General features: G+C 49.9%; 10 protein-coding genes across 10 annotated transcripts; 5 read left to right on the forward strand and 5 right to left on the reverse strand.

Moving 5' to 3' along the window:
* Positions 1-236: 236 nt before the first annotated feature.
* On the forward strand, positions 237-3,012 carry FIESC28_09474 (uncharacterized protein; the record flags this gene model as incomplete). The annotated part of the gene is made up of 2 exons (XM_031163610.1): positions 237-644; positions 703-3,012. The coding sequence occupies 2 exons, from the start codon at positions 237-239 to the stop codon at positions 3,010-3,012; spliced, it is 2,718 nt and encodes a 905-aa protein (XP_031012298.1).
* An 855-nt stretch (positions 3,013-3,867) lies between these two features.
* On the forward strand, positions 3,868-4,482 carry FIESC28_09475 (uncharacterized protein; the record flags this gene model as incomplete). The annotated part of the gene is made up of 1 exon (XM_031163611.1): positions 3,868-4,482. One exon carries the CDS (start codon positions 3,868-3,870, stop codon positions 4,480-4,482), a length of 615 nt encoding a protein of 204 aa, XP_031012299.1.
* Positions 4,483-4,858: 376 nt separating this feature from the next.
* FIESC28_09476 (uncharacterized protein) lies at positions 4,859-7,177 on the forward strand (the record flags this gene model as incomplete). Its single annotated transcript, XM_031163612.1, has 6 exons — positions 4,859-5,909; positions 6,215-6,451; positions 6,530-6,556; positions 6,606-6,742; positions 6,817-7,051; positions 7,107-7,177. The coding sequence occupies 6 exons, from the start codon at positions 4,859-4,861 to the stop codon at positions 7,175-7,177; spliced, it is 1,758 nt and encodes a 585-aa protein (XP_031012300.1).
* Positions 7,178-8,833: 1,656 nt separating this feature from the next.
* Positions 8,834-10,016, reverse strand: FIESC28_09477 (uncharacterized protein; the record flags this gene model as incomplete). The annotated part of the gene is made up of 2 exons (XM_031163613.1): positions 8,834-9,909; positions 9,977-10,016. The coding sequence occupies 2 exons, from the start codon at positions 10,014-10,016 to the stop codon at positions 8,834-8,836; spliced, it is 1,116 nt and encodes a 371-aa protein (XP_031012301.1).
* Positions 10,017-11,391: 1,375 nt separating this feature from the next.
* On the reverse strand, positions 11,392-14,117 carry FIESC28_09478 (uncharacterized protein; the record flags this gene model as incomplete). The annotated part of the gene is made up of 2 exons (XM_031163614.1): positions 11,392-13,719; positions 13,773-14,117. 2 exons carry the CDS (start codon positions 14,115-14,117, stop codon positions 11,392-11,394), a joined length of 2,673 nt encoding a protein of 890 aa, XP_031012302.1.
* A 430-nt stretch (positions 14,118-14,547) lies between these two features.
* On the forward strand, positions 14,548-15,187 carry FIESC28_09479 (uncharacterized protein; the record flags this gene model as incomplete). The annotated part of the gene is made up of 3 exons (XM_031163615.1): positions 14,548-14,613; positions 14,668-14,765; positions 14,830-15,187. 3 exons carry the CDS (start codon positions 14,548-14,550, stop codon positions 15,185-15,187), a joined length of 522 nt encoding a protein of 173 aa, XP_031012303.1.
* Positions 15,188-15,581: 394 nt separating this feature from the next.
* On the reverse strand, positions 15,582-15,973 carry FIESC28_09480 (uncharacterized protein; the record flags this gene model as incomplete). Its single annotated transcript, XM_031163616.1, has 2 exons — positions 15,582-15,634; positions 15,694-15,973. The coding sequence occupies 2 exons, from the start codon at positions 15,971-15,973 to the stop codon at positions 15,582-15,584; spliced, it is 333 nt and encodes a 110-aa protein (XP_031012304.1).
* Positions 15,974-16,456: 483 nt separating this feature from the next.
* On the forward strand, positions 16,457-17,092 carry FIESC28_09481 (uncharacterized protein; the record flags this gene model as incomplete). Its single annotated transcript, XM_031163617.1, has 2 exons — positions 16,457-16,641; positions 16,789-17,092. The coding sequence occupies 2 exons, from the start codon at positions 16,457-16,459 to the stop codon at positions 17,090-17,092; spliced, it is 489 nt and encodes a 162-aa protein (XP_031012305.1).
* A 324-nt stretch (positions 17,093-17,416) lies between these two features.
* On the reverse strand, positions 17,417-17,911 carry FIESC28_09482 (uncharacterized protein; the record flags this gene model as incomplete). The annotated part of the gene is made up of 3 exons (XM_031163618.1): positions 17,417-17,580; positions 17,638-17,775; positions 17,902-17,911. The coding sequence occupies 3 exons, from the start codon at positions 17,909-17,911 to the stop codon at positions 17,417-17,419; spliced, it is 312 nt and encodes a 103-aa protein (XP_031012306.1).
* Positions 17,912-19,092: 1,181 nt separating this feature from the next.
* Positions 19,093-21,621, reverse strand: FIESC28_09483 (uncharacterized protein; the record flags this gene model as incomplete). Its single annotated transcript, XM_031163619.1, has 2 exons — positions 19,093-19,164; positions 19,219-21,621. 2 exons carry the CDS (start codon positions 21,619-21,621, stop codon positions 19,093-19,095), a joined length of 2,475 nt encoding a protein of 824 aa, XP_031012307.1.
* Between the last annotated feature and the right edge of the window lie 1,314 nt (positions 21,622-22,935).

A 22,935-nucleotide genomic window follows, 5' to 3' on the forward strand; every position in this document is an offset into this window, starting at 1 on the left:
TTGACTTCTGCACGTTACTAATAATTCCGACCGTTTGCTCTTCCACCGTTTTCCGCACATTCCAATTACCGTGAGCCACCATCGATCGATTCGGCTCGACTCGACTCGACTCAGCTGGGCCTGGGTTATCCCACTTCGACTCGGTGTCTCGGGCACTGCCTTCGTCAAACTCGATCACTTGCAAGCACCATTGATTGCTTCTGACAGTCGATCATACGATCGCCCGCCTTTTCACAATGGCCATGCTAGCTTCGAAAGCATCCTTCCCTGCCGGCTTGGGCTCCTCCTCCCACACTCCCGTTACTTCTCAGCCTGCGATGCCTCCCCCCCGAAGAGCCCCCACGATGCCCTCCTCAGGTGCCTACAATAGCCCGACAGAGTCCGAATTCAACGAAAGCGACCCTGCCGAATCTGTCAAGAACTGGGACGAGGAGCAGGTATGTGAGTACCTGCGAACTGTCAAGTGCGGCGAGTACGAAAAGATCTTCCGAAAGAACCACATCAATGGCGAGAACCTCTTGGAAATGGACAAGGACGTACTGAAAGAGATGGGCGTCGAAAAGGTCGGCGACCGCGTTCGTCTTTTCCTCAGCATTAAGAAACTGAGAACTAGAGCTTATGCCAACGAGAAGAAGCGGAACCGGGTAGGCTATTAGTGATTGCCATGTATATCGGCCTCACAGACTGACAATTTTCGTCTAGGATTCATTCGGCGGGCTCGACATTCAGATTACAGCACCCAACGACTCGCCTCGCCTGCACTCTTCAAGAGGTATTCCTGCATCGTCCAGCAAGCGGTACTCAAGACAGATGGACTTGCATGGCGCTTTGGACAACGGCAAGACATCTTCGAGACCCAATTCCCCTCTACCTGGCACTGATGTGCGTAATCTGCGGGCCCGAGGAAAAGCATATGCTTCCAGCCCTGCAAATGCGCAAGGGCAAAGGATTGTAACTACAAACCCGGATCTTCCGGCAAACCGTCTGGTAACGACCCATACCAGGAATAACTCCAGTATGGACGGTTCACTGATGGCTGCCTTACCACAGGGTCAAGAAGTTATCCGCGTTATATCGACTGGCGGCGTTACGAAGGTCGTCAAGATTTCCGGATGCAACACTTGCGAGGAGGTTATGCGGGTAACTCTCCGCAAGTTCGCCCTACGGGAAGATCATGAAAGGAACTACTGTTTCTGGGTCCTGGCTGGTATTGACCCCGACCCCGGTCAATGCAGAAGACTGGGCGACACGGAGCTCTGGCGCATTATCAAAGACCAACGACGACCAGAACGAAACCGACTGATATTGCGAAGAGTACCAGCAGGCGAGCCAGGTGAGGCCGAGCTGCAGCGCGCCGCGGCCATCGCCATGGAGGAGGAACAGCAAAAACATGCTCGAGCGCTTGAGACGGTGGACAAGCGAAGTCAACTCAAGGTTCAGAAGATGCTTGGGGAAAAGTGGAACGACCAGCTTCAGTCCCCGTTGTCGCCCATCTCTTACCAGGATCGCGAGCGGAACCTGCACAACGCAGCCAAGGACCTCGAGCGTCCCGCCTCAGAAGCCGAGTCAAGGGCACCAGCTCGACGTGTTGGGGCACTCCGACAATTTGGAGGGCTTCGACCTCCCAGCGAGTTAATCGCGTCCGATCTGACATCCTACTTCCCCGATCACACCAGAGAAGATATTGACCGCACAGCCCGACTTTCTATGCGACGGTCAACCCGCTTGAGCAAGGTCAACAGCCGGCTTAGCGTGGCCAGCAACCTCAGCTTTGCCTCCAGCATTCAAGATGCACCTCCTATCCCAACTATTGCAGACTCGTGGCTTAACGCTAACACTCAACTCGCCAAGGTGAGGACACGAGACTCGCATATTCGGGTTCCTCAAACTACCTACAATCGTGACTCAGTTACTTCGTCAGTTCTTGATACACTGCAAGAAGAATCGTCCCTTGAGCCTGACCGCAAGTCGTATGTCTCGTTCACAGAGAGCGGGTCCGACTCAGCTGCCGTTAGTGTCACTGATCCTGAAGGCAACACGACTGCCACAAGCTACTATGATGGCGACACCTCAACAGGATCTGGATCATTCCAGGAAATTCGGCAGGCTTTGACCAACGACGGCGACGATGTGGATGAGGAGCTGCAAAGCTTCTTGGCGGGAGAATCTTGGGGTGATGATAAATGGATGAAGGGTGCGCTCATAGGTCAAGGATCGTTCGGCTGTGTTTACCTAGCTTTGCATGCCGTCACGGGCGAGCTCCTTGCTGTGAAGCAGGTCGAGACGCCTGCGCCTGGAGCCAACAGCCAAGGCGATACTCGCAAGAAGAGCATGATTGAGGCACTTAAGCGAGAAATAAGTCTTCTTCGCGATCTTCGTCATCCCAACATCGTGCAGTATCTTGGCTGCAGCTCGTCAGCTGATTATCTCAACATTTTCCTCGAGTATGTGCCTGGTGGCTCAGTTCAGACGATACTCAACTCGTACGGCGCGCTCCCTGAACCGCTGGTGCGCAGTTTTGTGCGGCAGATCCTGACGGGTCTCTCGTACCTGCACAACCAGGATATCATCCACCGTGATATCAAGGGTGCCAACATTTTGGTGGACAACAAGGGAACTATTAAGATCTCCGATTTTGGTATCTCTAAGAAGTTGGAGGCCTCCAACATTCTGAACGGTGCCAACAACAACAAGCACCGCCCTTCGCTACAGGGATCCGTATTCTGGATGGCTCCTGAAGTGGTAAAGCAAACATCATACACCCGCAAAGCAGATATCTGGTCGCTTGGGTGTTTGGTGGTGGAAATGATGACTGGCAGTCATCCATTCCCCGACTGTAGTCAGCTCCAGGCTATCTTCAAGATTGGGGGCGGAAAAGCTGCCCCGACAATCCCTGAGCACGCAAGCGAGGCAGCCAAAGAGTTCCTTGCGCAAACGTTTGAGATCGACCACAACCTACGTCCTAGCGCAGACCAGCTGATACTCAGCCCCTTCCTGATCCCTATCACCTAATCTGAACTCGCTCGGGTCCATCGACCTCCGTGGGAACCCAAAGTCGGATAGCAACAGCCGTGGCGACAGAAGGGCAGGGCTGCTGAAATGGAGGGGTTGGCGATTGACTCTGGAGAGAGATGGAGATGGAGAGGTTGAAAGAAGCAGAATGCATGATTTGCAAAGAATATGCTATGCTATGCTATGCTATGCTACGCCTGATGATTGATTTGCGATACCACTTTCGCTCGTTATATTTAATTTAGCATTACTACCTAGAGGATTGCATTTGGGGATTTGATGGTTTGACAGCATTTGCTTGTTAAATAAGGGACAAGGAGTTTGGTAGATGAGATGAGATGAGCCTAAGTAATATGAAGACAAAGAGACTCAAGACAGACACAGAAACAGAAACAGATACGAATGAAGACAAACAAGTCCAAAAGCCAAGCAAGGGATACATGCACCAAAGTTCCATTCTTGAGGATGTGATTGATTTCCATCCTAGTATTATTTTGGGAGGGGAAGCTGAGCTTAAGCGCTTAAAGCCTTGCTGCCTATTCACAACCCACACGGAACAAGGAGTTGAGTCAAAGTTCCGTCGCCTTATTGATGTGTGCATCAGGCCGCCAACTTGACGACTTGAATTGAGATTTAAGTAGATCAACCATTCATGATGATGACCCTGGGGAACAAGAGTTCGCGTTGTCATCTTTTAAACTCACATTGAGTTCTGAGTCAACGCCGGGGAATCTACCACTCTATTATTAGGCAGTTCTCTGTCTATCTGATCTGGTCTGGCCTGGTCATCTATAACCAATACGAACCCAGACTTGCAGTTGATATAAGATACGCTGCAGCTGCACCACAGCAGTCATGAGCTCACAGGGAGACAGCCAGCAGTCGCAGGACAGCACCATGACTCTGATGCAGGATAACGTTTCCGAAGTTCTCTACTTTGCCTACGGCTCCAACCTCTCGACCGAACAGATGCGCCAGCGCTGTCCATACTCTACTCCTGTCGGTCTGGCATATCTGAAGGGATGGAAATGGATCATAAACAGCCGTGGGTATGCAAACGTGGTGCAATTGCCTATCGACTCAGACGACGACACGCCCGACGCTGAATCCAACAAGCAACTCACTGACAAGGGCAAAGAGAAGGCTACCAACAAGGTAGAGGAGGAGGAGGAAGGAGTGTACGGACTGTTGTACTTGGTTCCGGCCCAGGATGAAGAGAGGCTGGACGGATACGAGGGCGTGCCGTGGGCATATCAGAAGTTCCAGGTGGATGTCAAGTGGGCAACTGCCACGGGAGATGAAGACGAGACGTTGAGGGCGTTGGTTTATGTCGACGAGATGAGGGTAGACGAGGATCTGCCCAAGGAGGAGTATGTCGATAGGATGGAGGATGGTATCGAGGATGCGGTTGAGAATTGGGGATTGGATCAAGAGTATGCGGATAGATTTATGAGGAGATTCTGGGAGTGAGCCTGTCTTTGTTTTCTGATGATTATTTATTCATGTTTCCTCTTGGTATGGAGTTTGTTTAGTTGATAGCGTTACAGTACAAGTACAGTACAGTGCAGTATAGTACAGTGCACCAACCACTAAATATTCAGGCTATGGTCAGACCGAGGCCTAGGTCGGATCTCCGAGCCACCCCATCTTGTTAATCATCAACTTTACTTGGCTTATATATATCCAGTGATTATCTATGAGTTCAATTCCATTTCCAATGGCTATAGCTATGGTATCTCATAAACTCTTATCACGACATCTGATTCGCTCAGCTAGAATCTCATCATCATCATCATCATCATCATCATCATCGTCAATCCTCTCATACCAAAACCAAACTCGTCTCATGACAACCTCATTACAGAGTTTCCCCGCATGGTTCGCTCGCGGCGGAACATCAAATGGTCTAGTCATACATCGAAAGGACTTGCCTCCTGAATCACAATGGAGTCAAGTACTCCCCTCTGCAATGGGCTCACCTGACCCGTACGGGCGTCAACTTGATGGCATGGGTTCCGGAATATCGTCCACTTCAAAGGTTGTCATTCTTGGGCCACCTTCTCGAGACGATGTTGACGTTGACTTCACTTTCGTTCAAGTCGGAATTCAAGACGGCAGTCTAGATATGGCTGGTAATTGTGGGAATATGTCTTCCCTGGTCGGCCCTGCAGCCTGGGACAGTGGCTTGATATCATCAGAGGATATGGATGTTGAGACAGACCAAGATGGGATGCAATGGGCTACTGTGAGGTTCCTCAATACTAATACTGACAAGGTCATGTCCTCCAAGTTCCGGGTTGAAGGTGAGCCCTTGCTTTATACGCACAAAGGAGACTATACCATGGATGGTGTCCCAGGCACAGGCTCAAAGGTCATCATGAGCTTCCTCGACCCTGCTGGAGCAAAGACAGGGAAAGCCCTCCCTACAGGAAACACTGTCGACACTCTCAGGTTGAGTGATGGGACTACGGTCAAGGCATCTCTGGTTGATGTTGGAAATCCTGGCGTCTTTATTAGCACCGAGAGTCTGGGACTGGCTGATCATCTATCCCTCACACCAGCTCAGGTTGAATCGAACCCCCAACTCAAGGAAAAACTGGAAGAAATACGGCAAGCAGGTGCCAGTCGCATGGGTCTTGATCCCAGAATCATGAGCGTGCCCAAGATTGTTCTGTTGTTCCCCTCGAGCGGCTCATCAAAGGTCGATATCCGATGCCTCGCCCTGTCGATGGGCCAAGCACATAAAGCCGTGCCATTGACTCTCGCGCTTTGCCTTGGAGCTGCTTCTCAGCTCAAAGGTACAATTGCGTCTGAGATTGTAGGGGGAAAGCTCAAGAATACGGTCACTATTGGGCATCCTAGTGGGAGGGTTGATATTGGTACAGTAATTCGGGATGGTAAGATTGAGTCGGCACAGCTTTTGAGAACCGCTAGGATTCTGATGAAAGGTGATGTATACTATTGAGGCGGTTTTACCTAAGATCTCTATACATATGTGTTTGATGTCAACAAACAAACGATTATCAGTAGACATTGATATTCATATTCATATTGCATATCGTCAGGGTCATCACGTGATAGACAGTGGGTTGCATCGATTAATTAATTAATTACCGGTCTGACCGCGATGTTCACAAACACATTATCTGCACAAACTCTTAGTCTATACTATACATCTGCGTACTGTACCGTAAACAGACAGCCCAAGGTTACGAAATGGCTGATCCCATCACCTCTGTGCCCGAGCCTGGGCATCCATACTTCCCTCTGGATGCTGTGATCCCGGACTATCTACCAAACACCACTGGAGTATTCGAACTGATAGCTACTTTTGGGGCCATCGTCAGTGCTGTTATCGGACTTGCCGTGTGGCAGGCGACTCGTACTCGAAAGCCAGTACGCCCTATTGATCAATTTGCTGTTGGATGGTTTGCCTTGTGTAAGTCAAGTCAGACTAGACAGACCTTGGACAAAATAAGAAAGAATTGACTGATTGGTATTTGCTCTTTAACTCTAGGCGGTTTCTTGCATGTGGCTTTTGAAGGTAATTGTACGGCTATTGTTTGCTGATACTGATGCTGACACCTCCAAAGGGTACTATCTCGTATATCGCCATCAACTTCCTAGCATGTCAACACTCTTTGCACAGCTATGGAAAGAATACACGCTTTCTGACTCTCGCTACCTGACCCATGACATATTTACAGTCAGCGTAGAAACCATTACATGTGTAAGTCGTCTTGCTCTTGCCCTTGCCCTCGTCCTTTTGCTTCTTCGTCGTCTTACACAGCCTGCATTGTACAGCTCGCCTGGGGTCCCCTCTCTCTGCTCACGGTATTTGGCATCCTCAGAGACTGGCACAGCCGCCATGTAGTGCAGGTTATTGTGTGCACGGCGCATGTATACGGTGTAGCCCTTTATTACTTGACCAACTGGAACGAGTCGAGAGTGCATGGCGTGGCGTATAGTCGCCCCGAGGCGCTGTACTTTTGGGTTTATTACGTGGGCTTCAACCTGCCCTGGGCCATTGTGCCTCTCGGTAAGAATCCAGATGAGTGATTGTAGTGAGGGGATTTGTGCTGACTTCTTCCTAGTGTTGTTGCGTGATAGTTGGTCTCAGGTCTCCAAGGCTTTTGCCGCCCTGGAAGAGAAGAAGAGAGGATGATCCTTATGAGAAGACGAGAGAGGGCTGGCTCGTGGTTTGGATGTCGATAGATTGAGGCTTCTCCCAAGTTTCAGGTGGTCAAGGTAAACAAACACAAGTGTGCTGTGAAACAATACTCTACCTAACGCCGTACAGTGATCCATTCATGCCATAACGGATGATGTGCTGATGTTGCTCATCACCAACGGGGGAAGCTAGTACGCCCTGTCCTATTCACATACAACACGATGTTATAGTGGTGCGTTGTTCATCCTGTCAACATTCCTCGACACCTTTCTTGGAGCCCCCATCCAACGAAAGTATATTTGTTATAACCCAATGTAGATTCTCTCGCCTCATTTCCATGACCACTCTCCCATTCCGTACCATGCTGCCGGATCCCGAATGCTGTGGGCCGCCATGATGGTACCATAAAAAGGTTGCTGGCCTCAAATATAATATTAGACTATAGTGTAACTCACGAGGTTTGAAAGGGAGCCTGATGCAGGGGCACTGGAGCAAGTCTTCAGCAACTTGATACGCTAACTATCGTGTTTTCAATGTAAATAGTCTTCGAGGTTACTATATGGTCGAACAGGTAGGTAACAGTGATAGTGACATTGACAGTAAGAGCAATGCCAATGACAGCAGTGATAGTCACACCGCATCCCCGACGTGCTTCACGCTGTATGTATACATATGCATACACAGATTGTTCAGTCGGTGAAGAGCATAGTAGTCTAGCAGTTAGGTTAGCAGTTAGTCACTACGACTTGCATGTTCCATGTTTCAACAACAACTTTGTGATGCTCTTGATTAACTGACTTCTAATCCAATACAGATGTTTTCCATCCGGTGGTATTGTATAGTATCATCGTTCATTCAGAACTAACTCAATCCTTGTCTCCCACCCGTCCATGATCCCTGTCACGACTTTGGACATGAGCCATACATTTTATACCGCCTCATCCGGAGAAACTCCCCGGTCTAAAGTTTTAGTATAGTAGGTACAGAGTACTGTAGTCTAAATCCCCTTGGTCGATTGCATTGCAACGCCATTCATTACCTGCCTGTGAGTCTTAGAGACAATATTTCCAAGTATCGCCACTGCACTGCCTTGCCATGCCTACTAAGTGAGGCGTAAGCTAGGAGGCCTTGATCCATTCTGTACCCCGTAGATCAGTCTGTCATCTCAGAGCAGCGGTAGATCAACGGCTCGTCGAAGGAACCCCCTACACATACAGCATGCCATCTATTCGCACTGCTACAATTGACAAGGCCTATGATTTCGTTGCACAAGTGCAAGTCAGGGGCAATACGGTTGAGACAGGCCCAGCTGTAAATTGAACCTGCTGACTGCCTACGCACGTGTTCAATGCAAAATAGACGCCTCCGGAATGATTGCAACCCTCAAATGGTCTGCATTGGGTTGTGATTGATGTAAGAAATATGAAGCATTCTAGCTCACACATAGTACGCCGGCGATCCAACGTGCGCAGGTTTTAACGAACCAGTAGTTATCCCGATTGGCTTCCCAAACTCCCGCATCAAAACCCCCAGTTCCACATACCCTTTCCAACCAGTTCGCCATTGTCCATGCCTACTGATGCAACCAAGCCCCGAAAACACTGCCGAGGACCCATGTTGGTGTCTGTCAATGAATAGATAATGTTCGCCTCAGTCGGCAATGCTGCTACGTGAGGAAGCAGCGGACGCAGGGCGTGGAGGCGGCATCGGAGGGAAAGTTGAGGGGTTCGCCGTGATAAGCTCAATCTCGAACTTGGGGATGCTCGAAACGCTGCGGAATAAGGCAGAAAGATCGTTTCCAAAAGCCGTCATCTCGTAGGTGTCATCCTCGCCCAATGTAACGCGCCGAACTACAGCTCTGAAAGGGGGGATGATGTTGTTGCCACGACCACCAGACGGAGGATGGCATGATGGGTTAAAGAAAGTCAGAGGGCGCATGACCGCCTCGTTGACGGCAACCTGCTGCAGACATTGGAGAGTTGGCGAAATATTCACAAGCATGTTTCGTTTCCCGTTGCCTGGCCAGTTAATGTTGAGACGCGCGGGATAAGTTTTGCCGGCCACCGGGTGAGGAAGAGTAGATGCATATCTGCCCAGGGGTGGAGGAACTATCCCTTGAACTGGTCGACTGCTTGGAATCGGGGCGGGCATGGGCACTGGTCCAAGAGGTGGCATCGGATGGCCCCATGCCTGAGTATGGTTCTGTGGGTGCACGATTGGGCGTTGGGGAATACTCATCCCCCAGGGAGTGGAACGGCGCTGAGAGGTCTCATCGCTATCGCTAGCACACTGCGTCTCTGTTCTATCAAGGCGTGAACCATTTGCTTCGCCAGCCTCTCGGCCACTGCGACGCCCCCGGCGGTGAGCCCGACGAGGAGGAAGCACAGAATCGTCAGAATCAGACACAAATGCCTCGCTATCGGAAGAACCACATGCAATGACATCTGGTTTCACCAGTCCGCCACGCATACCGGTTTTGGTCTTTGATGCGGTGCCGGGTGGCAGATCGTAGCCATGGCAGGTTACATATTGATCTACCATACGTGCCGAAGCCTCGTGAAGCAGTTCAACAGCTCGCTCTGGTCTCGGTGCCTTGTTCTCTAGAATCTTGGTGCGTTTCCCACCTTCTGTCTTGAGAACAAAAGCATACCATTGTTCGCTTGGGTCGATCCGGGTTAACACGTCAAACTCAGCATCTGAGCTTCCGACAAAGGCACGGCAATTCTCTGTTCGATTTAGTCAGTTCAACCGTGGTCTCAGCAAGAAGATTCAAAGACAAGGTGATAGACTCACGTAAGATGAGACTCTCCAGATCCAGGTGATGGGGTGCCATATTTGACTGTGTTGAAGGTGCTGGGTTCTGACAAGCTGAACGCAATAGGGTCATTGATGAAGAAGGGGGCTTGTAAATTGCCGTTTACGATTCCGGGCTGAGGGTATGCCTTTGGAAGATACTGATTCTGTCCAAGAGCCGGAAGTGCAATGCCTTTATGTACCTAGATATAGGAATAGGCGGAGGGTGTGTGCCCAAGATTTCCAAGTTGTCCACACCATGGATAATGATTGCTTGTCAAGGTCAAGGATGTCGCCCCCAAGCGCATATAGCAAGGCGGCCAAACATGTCTCTACCCAGAGTACTCCTGGAGGTATGACTAACCGAGAGACATAGATATACCTGGCACCAACTGTTTTACAAGCATTGCGCAACCCTGAGACGTTCTGGTTGCAGTCGCCCGAGGCCATTACCGTGCTCAGCATGTTGTGTAAGTTGGGTACGGTCTAGCAACATAAATTTGTAATCGTAAACCCGAGGTCTCTCGGTAGAACCTCAAAAGATAGGTACGCTGTCGAAGCGTTATTCCCAACGGCCCAATGAACGACTCAGTTACGGGCACTATGCGCTTGCATTCCCGTCAAAGGCAGCCACTCACTGTAATGAGACGTAGACTACTGTACCAGCCTGCGGCTACATCAAGGCCAGTTCTCGGCCAGTAGCATAGCCAAGGATTTCCCTTTTCTGTAGTATTGTAGGCATCCATCCGTACCGAGAATGTTTGCAACCTTCAAGGTGGTTTGTGGTACACATACACGATTAGACAAATCGGTATCATCTGTCCTCGTGCTTTGTACTCAATTGGCAACTAGCAAACCATGGAAACTAGAAAGGAGGTATTAGCAGGCATTTCCTGGAGCGATTGTCGTGTAGCCAAAAGCAAATTCTATCAGTCGGCTCCAGATGCCGTGTGCACCATTCGCCTTGTTTTCAAAACGATTGGACCACAGGCATCACCCGCTCTTATCGAAGGCAACTAAACAAAGCAATATCGTGCTGATACCGGCTGGGGATCTGTAAGCTCAGTTGGGTCACTAAGAAAGCCAAGGCAGTGTGACTGGTTTTTAGTTTCTTGCGATGTTAATGCCAGATCTTTTTGTACTCTTTTGTTCTCATCCGGTACTGACAACCAGATAGTGCATGGTTATAGCCGTGGCGATCTTTGCCCTGGCTATATTCCTCTCTGCTTGCTTCACTCGTACATTGGCGCCAGTAGTAAGTTGATCGGTCGCATTCACCACAGGCTCAATATCATGCGACGATTATTGACTCGGAAAACATTGTCAAAAAGCGTGTAGAAATGACTGAAGATCTATGTGGGAACACGTTTTTTCATACTCGGCAGAGTCGTAAATATCGTACATATATACCAGCTTTAAAGGCTGGTTTGTAGTCGTTCTAGTCGTGCAGTGACAGCTTCCACCAGAGCTGTCTCTCTGGATAGCAACCCTTGCACCTGTTGCATCTTGGCCCTGCGAACCTCATGTGGGATCCGTAACTCGGCCGATGGTGTAGCGGGTCCATCCGTATCCCCTGCCGCCTTGCTCATTGCCTCCACCTCAACTGCAAGATCGGTCTTCAGGTGCTTGATATCTTCCAGACGTTTCCACAATTGTTTAGCCTGCGCAGGTGATGGTGCCGCCTTGCCCGCAGCCAACTCCGCGTACTCTGGAGCCGCGATGCTTATTTCCATCGACCTAACTTCCTCCACAAAAGCACGCTCCTTAGCACTCAAGTCGCGTGTTGTCGCCTTACCTACAATCTTGCGCAGATTTTCCAGGCGCTCCATGAGCTGGCCCTGACGATCTTTCGCTGTTGCAATACGCCGATCATACATGGCGTTGTCCGCCTCGCCATCACGGTGCAGCCCGTTGATAGCGTCAGTCCTTCCCTTTACTTCATTGGCTTTCATAACTTGTTGTTTAAGTTCACTCTGAAGGAGTTCGCATCGCCGGAAAACTTCTGCCGCAGCCATCCCAAGGCGATATGTCTCGTCTGCCAAGACCTTGTGCGCATCGGTAAAGATTTGCAGTGTAAGCGGGCTTAGTCGTACTTCCTGGTTAACGATTGTCTTATGCCGAGATGTACGGAGCCTCTCTAGCAGAGTAGGCAAAGCAGAACCCTCATCGAATGCATGTGATGGGTTGAAAACGGGACGGGGTTCATAAAAGTCCAATGGCGCCATGCTGGTTTCGCGGTCATAAGTTGGGCTATCCTGACGGATCGGCGCAAGATCAGCCTCAGGCGTGTCAAAAGTCAGGGCGATGGGCTCGTAGGGGGTTGCTGAAAGGAGGAAGTAGCCAACATCAGGGTCCCGCAAGATATTGCACGCAGCCAAGGGCACTGCGACGTCGGCGGTAGGTTGAGAGTAGATTCGATCCCTTATCGACTGGGAGTTGACGAGTAGGCCGATTCGGAAATCGGTTCCTGCTTCGGAGTCTGCGTTTAGCTCACTCTCAAGCCGAAAGATCCAAGAGGTAAGCGATATGTATGTGATAGCAGCATGATGAGTGACGAAGAAGCTGTAACGGGATGTGACATCAGTACTGAAGACTGGCCAATTATCCTCGTTGACTTCTACAGGGCTCATGGTGTCGATGGCCTGGAAGGAAAGAAGGGAAGGAGGGTCGGACTCAGCAAGGAGTCGGCCAAGTTTGTTCTTGTTTTTCGGTGGAAGCCATTGGGCTTGAATGCCTTCAAGATCAAGGTATACACGGACTTGGCCGCTCGTTGACAGCAAGCAAATCACGGCAAGGGAAAGACCCTCTTGATCCCCGTCGTCCATATCGAGATCCTCTTCCTCTCCCATCATGAGCTCTTCGGTTTCGGTCTTTTTCCCAATTACAAGCATATCAGTGACCGAAGTATCTAGCTCATCGCCAGTATCAGGATCCGATTGGAGCTCAAATGGTCCCTGCAAGCGAGGGATGATGCCGGGACGGCTCGGTCGTGTGTAAATCTCCGTAATGGGCTCTCCAATTGGTCCTTCCATAATTGCTGGCTCTTGGGAATCCAGCTCGCCCATCCACTCCAATTGTTGCTGGGCGAGCAGTTTCTCCTGCTCGCCAACCTCAGGATCATCCTCAATGCTGGCTACTGTGGTGACAATAGACACTGACAGAGAGGGTATGAGCGTCGGAGGGGGTGCCCATTTTTGGGGAAGCAGAGGACATAGAGCGTAAACGTCTCCCTCTCTCATCGCAATCCACAGAGTCATCGGGTTCCAGCCTCCGGCCCCTTTAGTAGAGAAGCTCGCAGCAGCCACCTCCATATCGAATGAATCGGGTGAGAAGGCCGTATTTGTATTCGTTGTTGAAGCAGAGAAATCCTGATCCAGAGTTGTACCATCTACCAGCTTCTTCAGGTCGACAGACGTACTAGGTGTGTCGAATGACCATCGATCGGTAGTGGACAGTTCCCAAACACGAACGATAGCGTCCGCGGTGGTTGTGACAATGCACGAGCCGCTGACTCCCAAAGGATGCCATATGGCCGATGCGATTGGAGAACGCGACGTGACATGAGTAGTAGGCCCGAGAGTGAAGATCTTGGGCTTCAGAGGGCCGGTATCTTCACTAGTAAGATGCGACGGGTCTGGCAGGACGCAGATATGGATAGTGTGGGTGGTGAGAATGGCCAAGAAGTTCGAGTTCGGTGAAATAACGAGCTGTCGAATATCGTCTGCAACAGGCGTTTTGATCGTCTTCATGACACCAAGTTAGTAATACATTCACAAGGCCTGGTATCTTAACATACCCTTAACCCAGCGGTGTTCTCTAGGTTATCGTCATCAAGCGACTGTGTAGAGTCCTCACGCTTGATACGGACGCCTTGCGACGATCTGCCCTTTGAATGACGATTCGCCCATTCATCCTTCAAGTACGCAAGATCGCCCCAGCGAATTTCACGACCAACAGCGACAAAGACTTCGGTGCCTCGGCGAGCAATTGTCCTGCGCGGACCGGGAATGTGCTTCTTCTTGGAAGGGTAGGTCGACTCCAATCCACGAGACTTGGAACCTTCAGGCGGTTGCTCAAAGAGACGGTGGCCGGGAGCGTTGCTAGACAGCCAAGCTGCCGAATAGCTCTTAACCTTGGGCATGGCAAGGGGTCTGTGTCAGAATCCAATAGGTGCAACTGATTTTTAGCTTCAAAAAGCTCGTAAAATGATTATATAAAGGGAGAGAGCTGCAAAATGCACGTGAAGGTTAATATTAGTCGCGATATTGAATGAGAAAGAAAATAATAACGAGGCTGAAGACCTGGCAATGGCGCAGAATGCGCTGCCGAAAGTTTTAGCGCTTGTCACCACGGCACCAAGAGGTAAAGCCACTGACACCGCCACATTCATAGGCAAGACCCACTCATCGTCGCAAGGCTACTTGAGCTACACCAACATTCATCATCACAACTGTTCGACGACTCGAGGTGTCAGATACGAACTTTGTCGCGTGAAAAATCTTTCGGCGCATTGCCTTCAGGATACATACAAACTCAAATTTGACAGCATCGTTTTGCCAAGACGAGGCAGAATGCGACCAGGCGTCAGAAGTACCGTAGAACGCCTAGATAGGCCCAGCGCCTACTATCAGAACCGCGTACGATATCCCTACGCGACCTTCAACACCATCCGCTTGCTAACTTAATGCTAGAACAAGCGGAGACGCGATCGCGATGACGATAGCAACCAACCACAAGAACCTCAGGCTGATCCACTGGCCAATGCCACAACCCTCTACGTGGGCAACCTGTTTGTCATCCCCAAGCTAGTTGCATGACAGCCGTCAAAATCTAACTTTGAATGTCACAAACAGGTCTTTCTACACAACCGAAGAACAAGTTTACGAGCTTTTCGCAAAATGCGGCGAAATCAAGCGCCTCGTCATGGGTCTCGATCGCTTCAACAAGACACCCTGTGGGTTCTGCTTCGTTGAGTACTACACACACCAGGATGCTCTCGACTGTTTGAAATACATTGGCGGCACCAAACTCGACGAGCGTATCATTCGTACCGACTTGGATCCTGGTTTCGAGGAGGGTCGCCAATACGGCCGTGGCAAGTCTGGTGGCCAAGTGCGTGACGAATACCGCGAAGACTTTGACGAGGGGAGAGGAGGAGTTGGCAGGGCGATACAGGCCGAGGAACGAGACGAGTATGCCGAAGGGAAATAGTGGATTGAATCAGAGCAGAGGTTGTCCCTGGAGCCAGATTTGGGACTCGATACCCTTGATTTCTAAACAAAAAGCTTTCATCATTTCAGAACATCAGCTGTAAACACTCTTTTTTGCGTCTCCATGGATATTCTCCTGCTCTTTCTCCTGCTCTTCTCCCAATGCCCATCCTTTATCTGTTCCGCCAATTGGCATTTAAGACCGCCGCCAGAACTTTTGTGTGGTATGTTGGCAAATTTTGTCATTATCTCGCAGTTCGTAATTGAAACAAAGGTGTTGTACATGGACCCCAATATGGATCTGCTTGTAGTTCCCGCTGTGGGATGAATACGCCGTTCTCCATCTGATCCTCGACCCAGCTGACCTGCTCCTCCAATTTGGTGAAGTCGACTCTCTAGTAACCGGGGGGGTTGACTCGCTGTGACACCCTCGTCCACTTGGGTAGCTCTGTTTAAATATTAGTATTGACCTAGAAGGAGTAGATTGGTGTAGATGGTGCAACATACTATGGATGCCCTTGCGATAGCGCTTAGCCTTGCGGTCAAACATAGTGTACTTGTCCCTTGGCAGCATTTCTGCCTCAGTAGGCATCTCAGCCTTCCATCGCTCAAGGGCCTCTAGAGTCTGTCCCTTCTTGGCGAGAGCGGCGTCAACGGTCGCTACAACATCGTCGACGGCTCGGAGACGAAGTCGGTGACGGCGCTTCTGGAACTTGGAAAGCCTCCAAGGCACCTTCCATAGAAGACCACTGGACAAAGGATTCGTGATGCGGAATGCGCCGAACATGGTGGAGGGTTGCTGCGGATTTATAGACACAGGCGGAAGAGGGTTTTGAAGGTTATCGAATGAGCGTCAACTTTTTCCCGGCAGCTTGCGGCTAAGATAGACGCGGGGTGCTAAGCGCAGAGCAAATGGTTGGCTGCTCTCCATACCTTAGTAGACACTTGAAGCGGAATATTGTGAAACCCGGGCGGGCCCAGGAGACCTGGGCAGATGTCGTCTAGTGGGGGAATGTCCCTAGCATGGATGCGCCAGTGGGGGGTCCGGTACCTAGGTAGGTACAGACGGGAGCTACCTAAAGCAGCGGTAGCCCATAGACATCCATTCCATCCATCCTACCAAGGTTTCATTCAGCACAACACCTCAGCACATCCGGACAAACATCCATAGTCAACATCAGCGTGGCTATCGCCGACTCCTAACTTGGTCTTATAACACAGGGTAACAGGATAGAACCGCACATATACAGTCGATGCATTACGCGACATCATGAGCTATTACTTCGCCATCGTTGGCACCCAGGACAATCCACTGTTTGAACATGAATTCGGTACCTCCAAGCAAGGCGGCGACGGCCAGTCACGCTTTAGCGACCAAGTCCGTCATTTGAACCAGTTCATTTTACACTCGAGTCTTGATATCGCAGAGGAGGTGCAGTGGTCACATGGGCAGATGTAAGTAGTTGCAGGCGCATTGCATGTGGTTCAGCATCGAGAGTAGCAAGGGGCTTGCTTTACTGGGACATCATCACAATGCCATGCCGACATCTTCAGCTACAACCCTGACAGCAAAGGCTAACATTCTGACCTTGCTCATATTAGGTACCTAAAGTGTATCGACAAGTTCTTCAACAACTATATCTCATGCTTCGTTACCGCCGGCAATGTCAAATTCCTCCTACTTCATCAACCCATCGCCCCGACTGGTACATCATCACGGTCTTCAACCGCCATCGGTGCCAATCCCACAAGCCAAGCCACCGAAGAGGCTATCAAGATGTTCTTTACAGAGGTGTATGAGAACTGGGTTAAGGCAATCATGAGTCCGTTCTATCGTGCCAACATGGAGGTACGCAGTCCCATCTTTAGGACACGGGTGGCAGCAGCAGGGAGAAAATATCTTTAATGTACTGAGTTACGTGTTATCATGATACCAAATTTGCATTTCAATGAATAGAAGTTCAACGCGATGCTTTATTCTTGCAAAACATCTTCGCCACGACTCGTTATCAGTCAAATGGATAATTACAGTCACAACAGCCCTACGGAGGATGTAAGAGAATTGTTAAATGTTCAATGCGGTATTCATTTGCAAGGTCGTCTTCCGTGACGCCTAGTGGTAATATCATGTCCGTGTTTCCCCAACGCCTTAGTTAAGTACATCCATCCCAGTGTCAATTGTGCAACTGTATAATCCTTCTCAAAGCCAAGTGAACCCAGTGAAAAGCGTTTAACCACCGAAACCGTAAAGGGTGCGGCCCTGTCGCTTCAGAGCATAGACAACGTCGAGGGAGGTGACGGTCTTGCGCTTGGCGTGCTCAGTGTAGGTAACGGCATCACGAATGACACCCTCGAGGAAGGTCTTGAGAACACCTCGGGTCTCCTCGTAGATCACTAGGACAAAACTGTTAGTAGACTGTTGGATACTGACAATAACCATGATAAACTTACTGGCAGAGATACGCTTGACACCACCACGACGAGCGAGACGTCGAATAGCGGGCTTGGTAATACCCTGGATGTTGTCTCGCAAAATCTTTCGGTGACGCTTGGCACCACCCTTGCCGAGGCCCTTGCCGCCCTTGCCGCCTGGAAGAAGGTTAGTGACTGTTGTGAGGCTCACGATGATTGATGCATGGTGTTGACGCGTCGGGCAAGTTCGAAGACTGCCAATCGACCCTGTCAGAATACATCAGAAGAGATAAAAATACTTACGTCCAGTCATGTTGATAGATATATGAGATAAGTGTTTGATGAAAAGAGGTGAATGTGGCGCGTTGTCGCGATATTGAGAATGACGTTGGTTTGCAGAAAACGCGTTGAAGATGCGGAGTGAGAAGAGTGGAAGGGGAAAAGAGATGTTGTGGGGGGCGAGAAGACGAGAAATAAATACGTGCAGGCAATCAGTAAAACCAACGACTACAGGCGCCGAAAATCACTGCTAAAATGCGGACATAATCAGTGAAAAATGGGCACCTAAAATCATTGAATCTCAAGCGCTATACTGCTTACGGAAGAGTGCTTGAGTGATTGCGATGTCCGATTTTTTGATTGGTCGATTACTAGTCAGATCACTCCCGTCTGCCTTGCATCTAGAAATGGAACAGGCAGGAACTGAGCTGAGGAAGGCGGGGAGTGGGTCCAGATATCGAACGCGTTGCGTCGCGTTTATGTTCAAGGTCAGAACCTATTTCATTCATCCACACGATACCTAAATTGTATCTATAGAGTACCCAGATGTAGAGAGAGCTATAGGTGTGGATTATCTGGACATATCAGTTACATGATTGAGCCCGTCCAATCGAGGTTATTGTTTCTTCTCATCCTTCTTAGATACCATATTGACTCTATAATTGAGGTCGATCTAACATTCTACTGATGTACCCAGGTTGTGCTTGGGGGCTCCCAACTCAAATACTAAAATCTTTGTCATGTCAAAGATACAACCTGGAGGTGCGGGAGCTCATTAATTCGTAGGCATTCATGGGCTCGACTTTCTAACTCTGACTACCTATCAGGGTATCATCCATCAGCTCATATCTTCTCCACGTCCTGCCCCAAAGTCTTGATAATGTACAAGTACTACCCCGTAAATGCGTAGGCTACATATACACGACGCGAGGCCGCTCCTCCATGTGCGTGTGCGAATACAAGCTACTCAATGAGCCTGTTCATACCATAAAACGCCGATGCCATGCTCTCGTACCAAAGTCAACAGTAGCGCCGACCACCGGCCTCTATCCCGTTTATTCCACCTCCAACTCGTAGGTTTATCAAACAGCCCATCCCGTGTCTTTCAATCACTGGAACTAGATTCCATGAACTTCATTACGCTTATCATCTCAAAACCAAAGGCCAACAAACGCAAGTGCAGACTCTTCAGAATCGCAATGTTCATTACAATCATCACATCATTGAGTCATCCATCTCCACGTCGTCCTCGAAACTCTCAATGGCTTCTTTGATCTGTTGGCTTGCCTACGAGAAGTTAGTTTGAATCATCCGTGAAAACAAAATATTTGACTGATTTACCTTGGGATCTAGGGCAAGAGCAATAGTAAAGTGCCGCACTGAGAGCTGCTTTTCGCCCATGCTTCTATACAGTTTGCCGAGAAGGAAGTGGACGGTTGCCTCGTCTGGTGCCAAGTCCTTCAATATCATCAACTCTTTTTGTGCCGGTTCGAGTTGGCCAACAGCAAGCAGAGCTCTGGCCTTCTTGTATCGAGTCTGAGCGGCACGAGGGGCGAGCTCTACTGCTTTGCTGTATGCTTGAAGCGCGGGCATGATCTGCTTCTGTTTCTCCAGCACTGTTCCGATGCAAGTGATCAGGACAGCGTTGTTGGGGTTGATACTTTGAGCAGCATGGAAATGTGTATACGCCTTGTCGTATGCGCCGAGGCGTTCTTGAACTCTTCCGATACCGTAATAGGCATTGTAGTGGCGTTTGTCGGCGGAAATCGCTTGTCGGTATGCTGTCTGTGCCTTATCATATTCCTCATTTGTTACATACTCGTGTCCCTGTAAGGTAAAAGCATATGCAAACTTGGGGTCCAACTGAGTTGCTCTCTTGAAACACTTGAGAGCTTGTTCGTGGTCGCGTGCCAACGACCAGGCGTTGCCAAGTGCGCACCAAGCCTGGGGCGAAAGCCAAGCTGAGTCCACCAATTCATGCGCTAAGAAGGAGAGTTCTGTCTCCCGTCTCAAATGCCACAAGATCGTTGAGTACACCTCCATATCCTCGAGGCGCGAAGGCGCTTGCACTCGCATTTTCCGGAAGAACTTTTCGGCCTCGGCGTATGATGCCTGCTCATAATGAGCTCGTCCCATCTGGGCAAGAACCCAGGGTGTGTTTTGGTGAGGTACAGGGAGCGATTGAAAGTGTTGGAGGCTTTCTGTACATTGGAATTGGGACAAAGAGTAGTATCCATTGGCCAGCTTCTTCGTAAGGTCAAGTATCCATTTGAGTCCTTCTTCAAGCCTTTGAGCATCCAACTCCAATGACTTGTGGATAGGCGGGGGAGGGGGGATGTCCTTAGGCTTTTGGACCTCGCCGTGATCAACATCAGGTAGGGGGTCTTCGAGAGGTTTGCGATTACCACTGACAACACGGCCAACATTATTGCCGCTGGATCCAGGTCGGACGATTCGAGAGATTGGGGGTCTCGCCTTCTTGAGTTCCCTGGGTGCTGACGTTCCTATCGTGGTCGCGCCGGAGTTTGCTTTCGATGATGGTCTAAACATATTGAGTCTTGCACTACGCCGGGTTATCGCTGGTTCTTCCGAGTTTGTGACTCGTTGTGCCGGGTGTCCTGATACAGTCCGTTTCCTTTCCGCTGCTGGTATGGACGACCGCAACGATGCTGAAGGCGCCGAGTTAGATGCGTCAGTCATTATGTTTTCTGTTGACTGCTCTTGCTGCCCCTTATCTTGCGCCCTTGTGCGTCGGGAACCTATGCGATAGTTCATTCTTGGAGGCGCCTCATGCCCCTGATCAACGGCCTGTGCTTGCCGTGTCCGGCGAGGTGGCGCTTGGGGAGGGTCGTGGGATTGACCGAGGCGAGACGAGCCTGTGAATGATGATATTGGACCTGGGGGTGTCTCCATGCCGTCAAAGCCAGAGCTGCTGTTAGTTGATGTTGCATAGCGCATACGTCCGTCCTGGATCTTCTGCATAAAGTCGCTCTTATCACCTTCCTGGCCAAAATCACCGTTAGCCAGCTCGGTAATGGCAGGAGCATGACTTGAGCTAAAAGGATCGTTTCCAGCCTCTGCCGTGGCGCTTCGTTGGGATTTTTTCGCGGGCACATCGGGGGCGATTGCTATAGAGCCTTCTCTCGATGATATTATCGGGCTAGCTTCGACGTCAAAGCTATGAACAAGGGTGTCGTTGGCTTTAAATATATTGGGCATGCGAACCGTAACACCAAGGTCACATAAAGCCGAGAAGGCATCCCACATGAAAGGGTTAAGCTGGAGAGCCTCCTCATAGCAACTAACGGCCTTTTTCTTATCATCGTAGCCGCGATGCAATCTTCCCAGGAGACATAGCACAGCAGGCGCATCAGGCAGAGCTGACCGAGCTGTCGCGCTATGTTTTCCCAAGTTGCATTTCGATGCCCAGAAACCCCGGGCTTTTTCCAAAGCGTTGATGCCGTCCTTGTACCGTTCGAGGGCCAAACAAGCTTGAGCAAAAACCCAAGCACAGCCTAAGTGAGCGCCTCGGTGGCCTATTAGCTTACTCGTGTCGTAAGCAGAGCGAAAATCCCCAAGACGTAAATGGCATAACGCATAGAGGTATGCAGGCTCGCTGGACCTTGAGTCTTGTGCCGTCAAACGTTCGGAGAAAAATAGTGCATTATCGTAGGAGGCGTTGTCAAGATGATAGTGTATTACTTGTCTTAAGAGACCGTTGACAGCCGTCGGTGTAGGAGCCATGCTGGATGTTGCTGTCCAGCGAAGAGGCTTGAGGTAGAGGCCGGGGGGTTCGGAAGGTGAAGGCGCTGCAGAGTTTCTAACGACGTGTTCTGGCCATGAGATGTCGATGAACACAAAATCGAAGAATGGGATTCAATGCGGAGTGGCCCAACAACTCGCGACCAAGAGGATGGCCGGTCTGCTCAACCTAGTAATTGTTTGTTGTCGATGGGTCGTTCGCGTAGGTGGCGGGGACAGTCGAGTCGAAAGAAAACAAAGCAGCCGTGGTTCAATCGCTAGCTTGATCGCAGTCGTTTTCGACGTCGCCAAAGGAATTAATAATTAATAAAACGGACGGAAGAATGCAGTGCGCGAGAAAAGCCTTCAATTCTGGGCAGCTTCTTGATGTGGCAGCCTAGGGGGCAAGCAAGAGGTCGTCGAATGGAAGTCGTCAAAAGTCAATCAATGGCTGGCAACGTTTCGTGAACGGACGGGAACGGTGGGTCCTGAACGAGCGAGAATGGTGATGAAGATGGGACTAAGAGAAAGCTCGTAGATCTAGAAGGGGTGAAGAAAAAGAACAATTTTCCCTGCTACCAGCTAATACGACTTCTATATGAGTTACTCATAGTACGGATTAAGAACTCAGCCTGAGCTTCAAAGAGAATGTGAAAGGAAATGGAAACGGAAGACTCAGGTCGAGGTCCAGGAAGTGAACGTCAAGGTGCGCCAAACAGGCTTGGATGTTTGGTGGTAACGGGTTGGCAAGCGCGCGGGACCTGCCTAGGATCATTGATGAACTGTGTTTTGATTGGTTCAGGGTTGCGCCTGGCAACCAACCATTAAGTATATGTACTTATCAACGTATATGGTATTAGCCTGAGCACAAGTACCAAAACCCACAGGTCTCTCCTACATGAGCCACTCCAGGGCTGAAGTTTCCCAACTGGCTGCCCGTCTGTATTATATGAATGGATCCTATTGCAGGTTGGTTCATGGTGAGTTTCACGATCCAGCTAGTAAGCAATTCATCCATTATCAACATTTTGGAACATGTGTTGTAGTAGTAGCAGATTATTCAGAATGGACATCACTTTTCAAGTGCAAACGGATCCAGCCAATTGTAAGCTTCCCCCTCTTTAACAAGATGCCTCATTACTATCTCTCCTTTGGATATGGGGATCGCAGACCTGCAAATAATGGTACGAGACGTCTTAGAGATAATACACAATCACGGCAGAATGATGGCGCATGGTTACGGTCTTGCAGGGCAGAACACGGGGTTCCCAGAGATTCATTAATCATAACTGAGTATCCTATATCCACCACTCTTGC

The sequence above is a fragment of the Fusarium coffeatum genome (assembly GCF_003316985.1).
Source record: "Fusarium coffeatum strain FIESC_28 chromosome Unknown BRIP53273_contig_245, whole genome shotgun sequence".
Taxonomy (NCBI): Eukaryota; Fungi; Ascomycota; class Sordariomycetes; order Hypocreales; family Nectriaceae; genus Fusarium; species Fusarium coffeatum.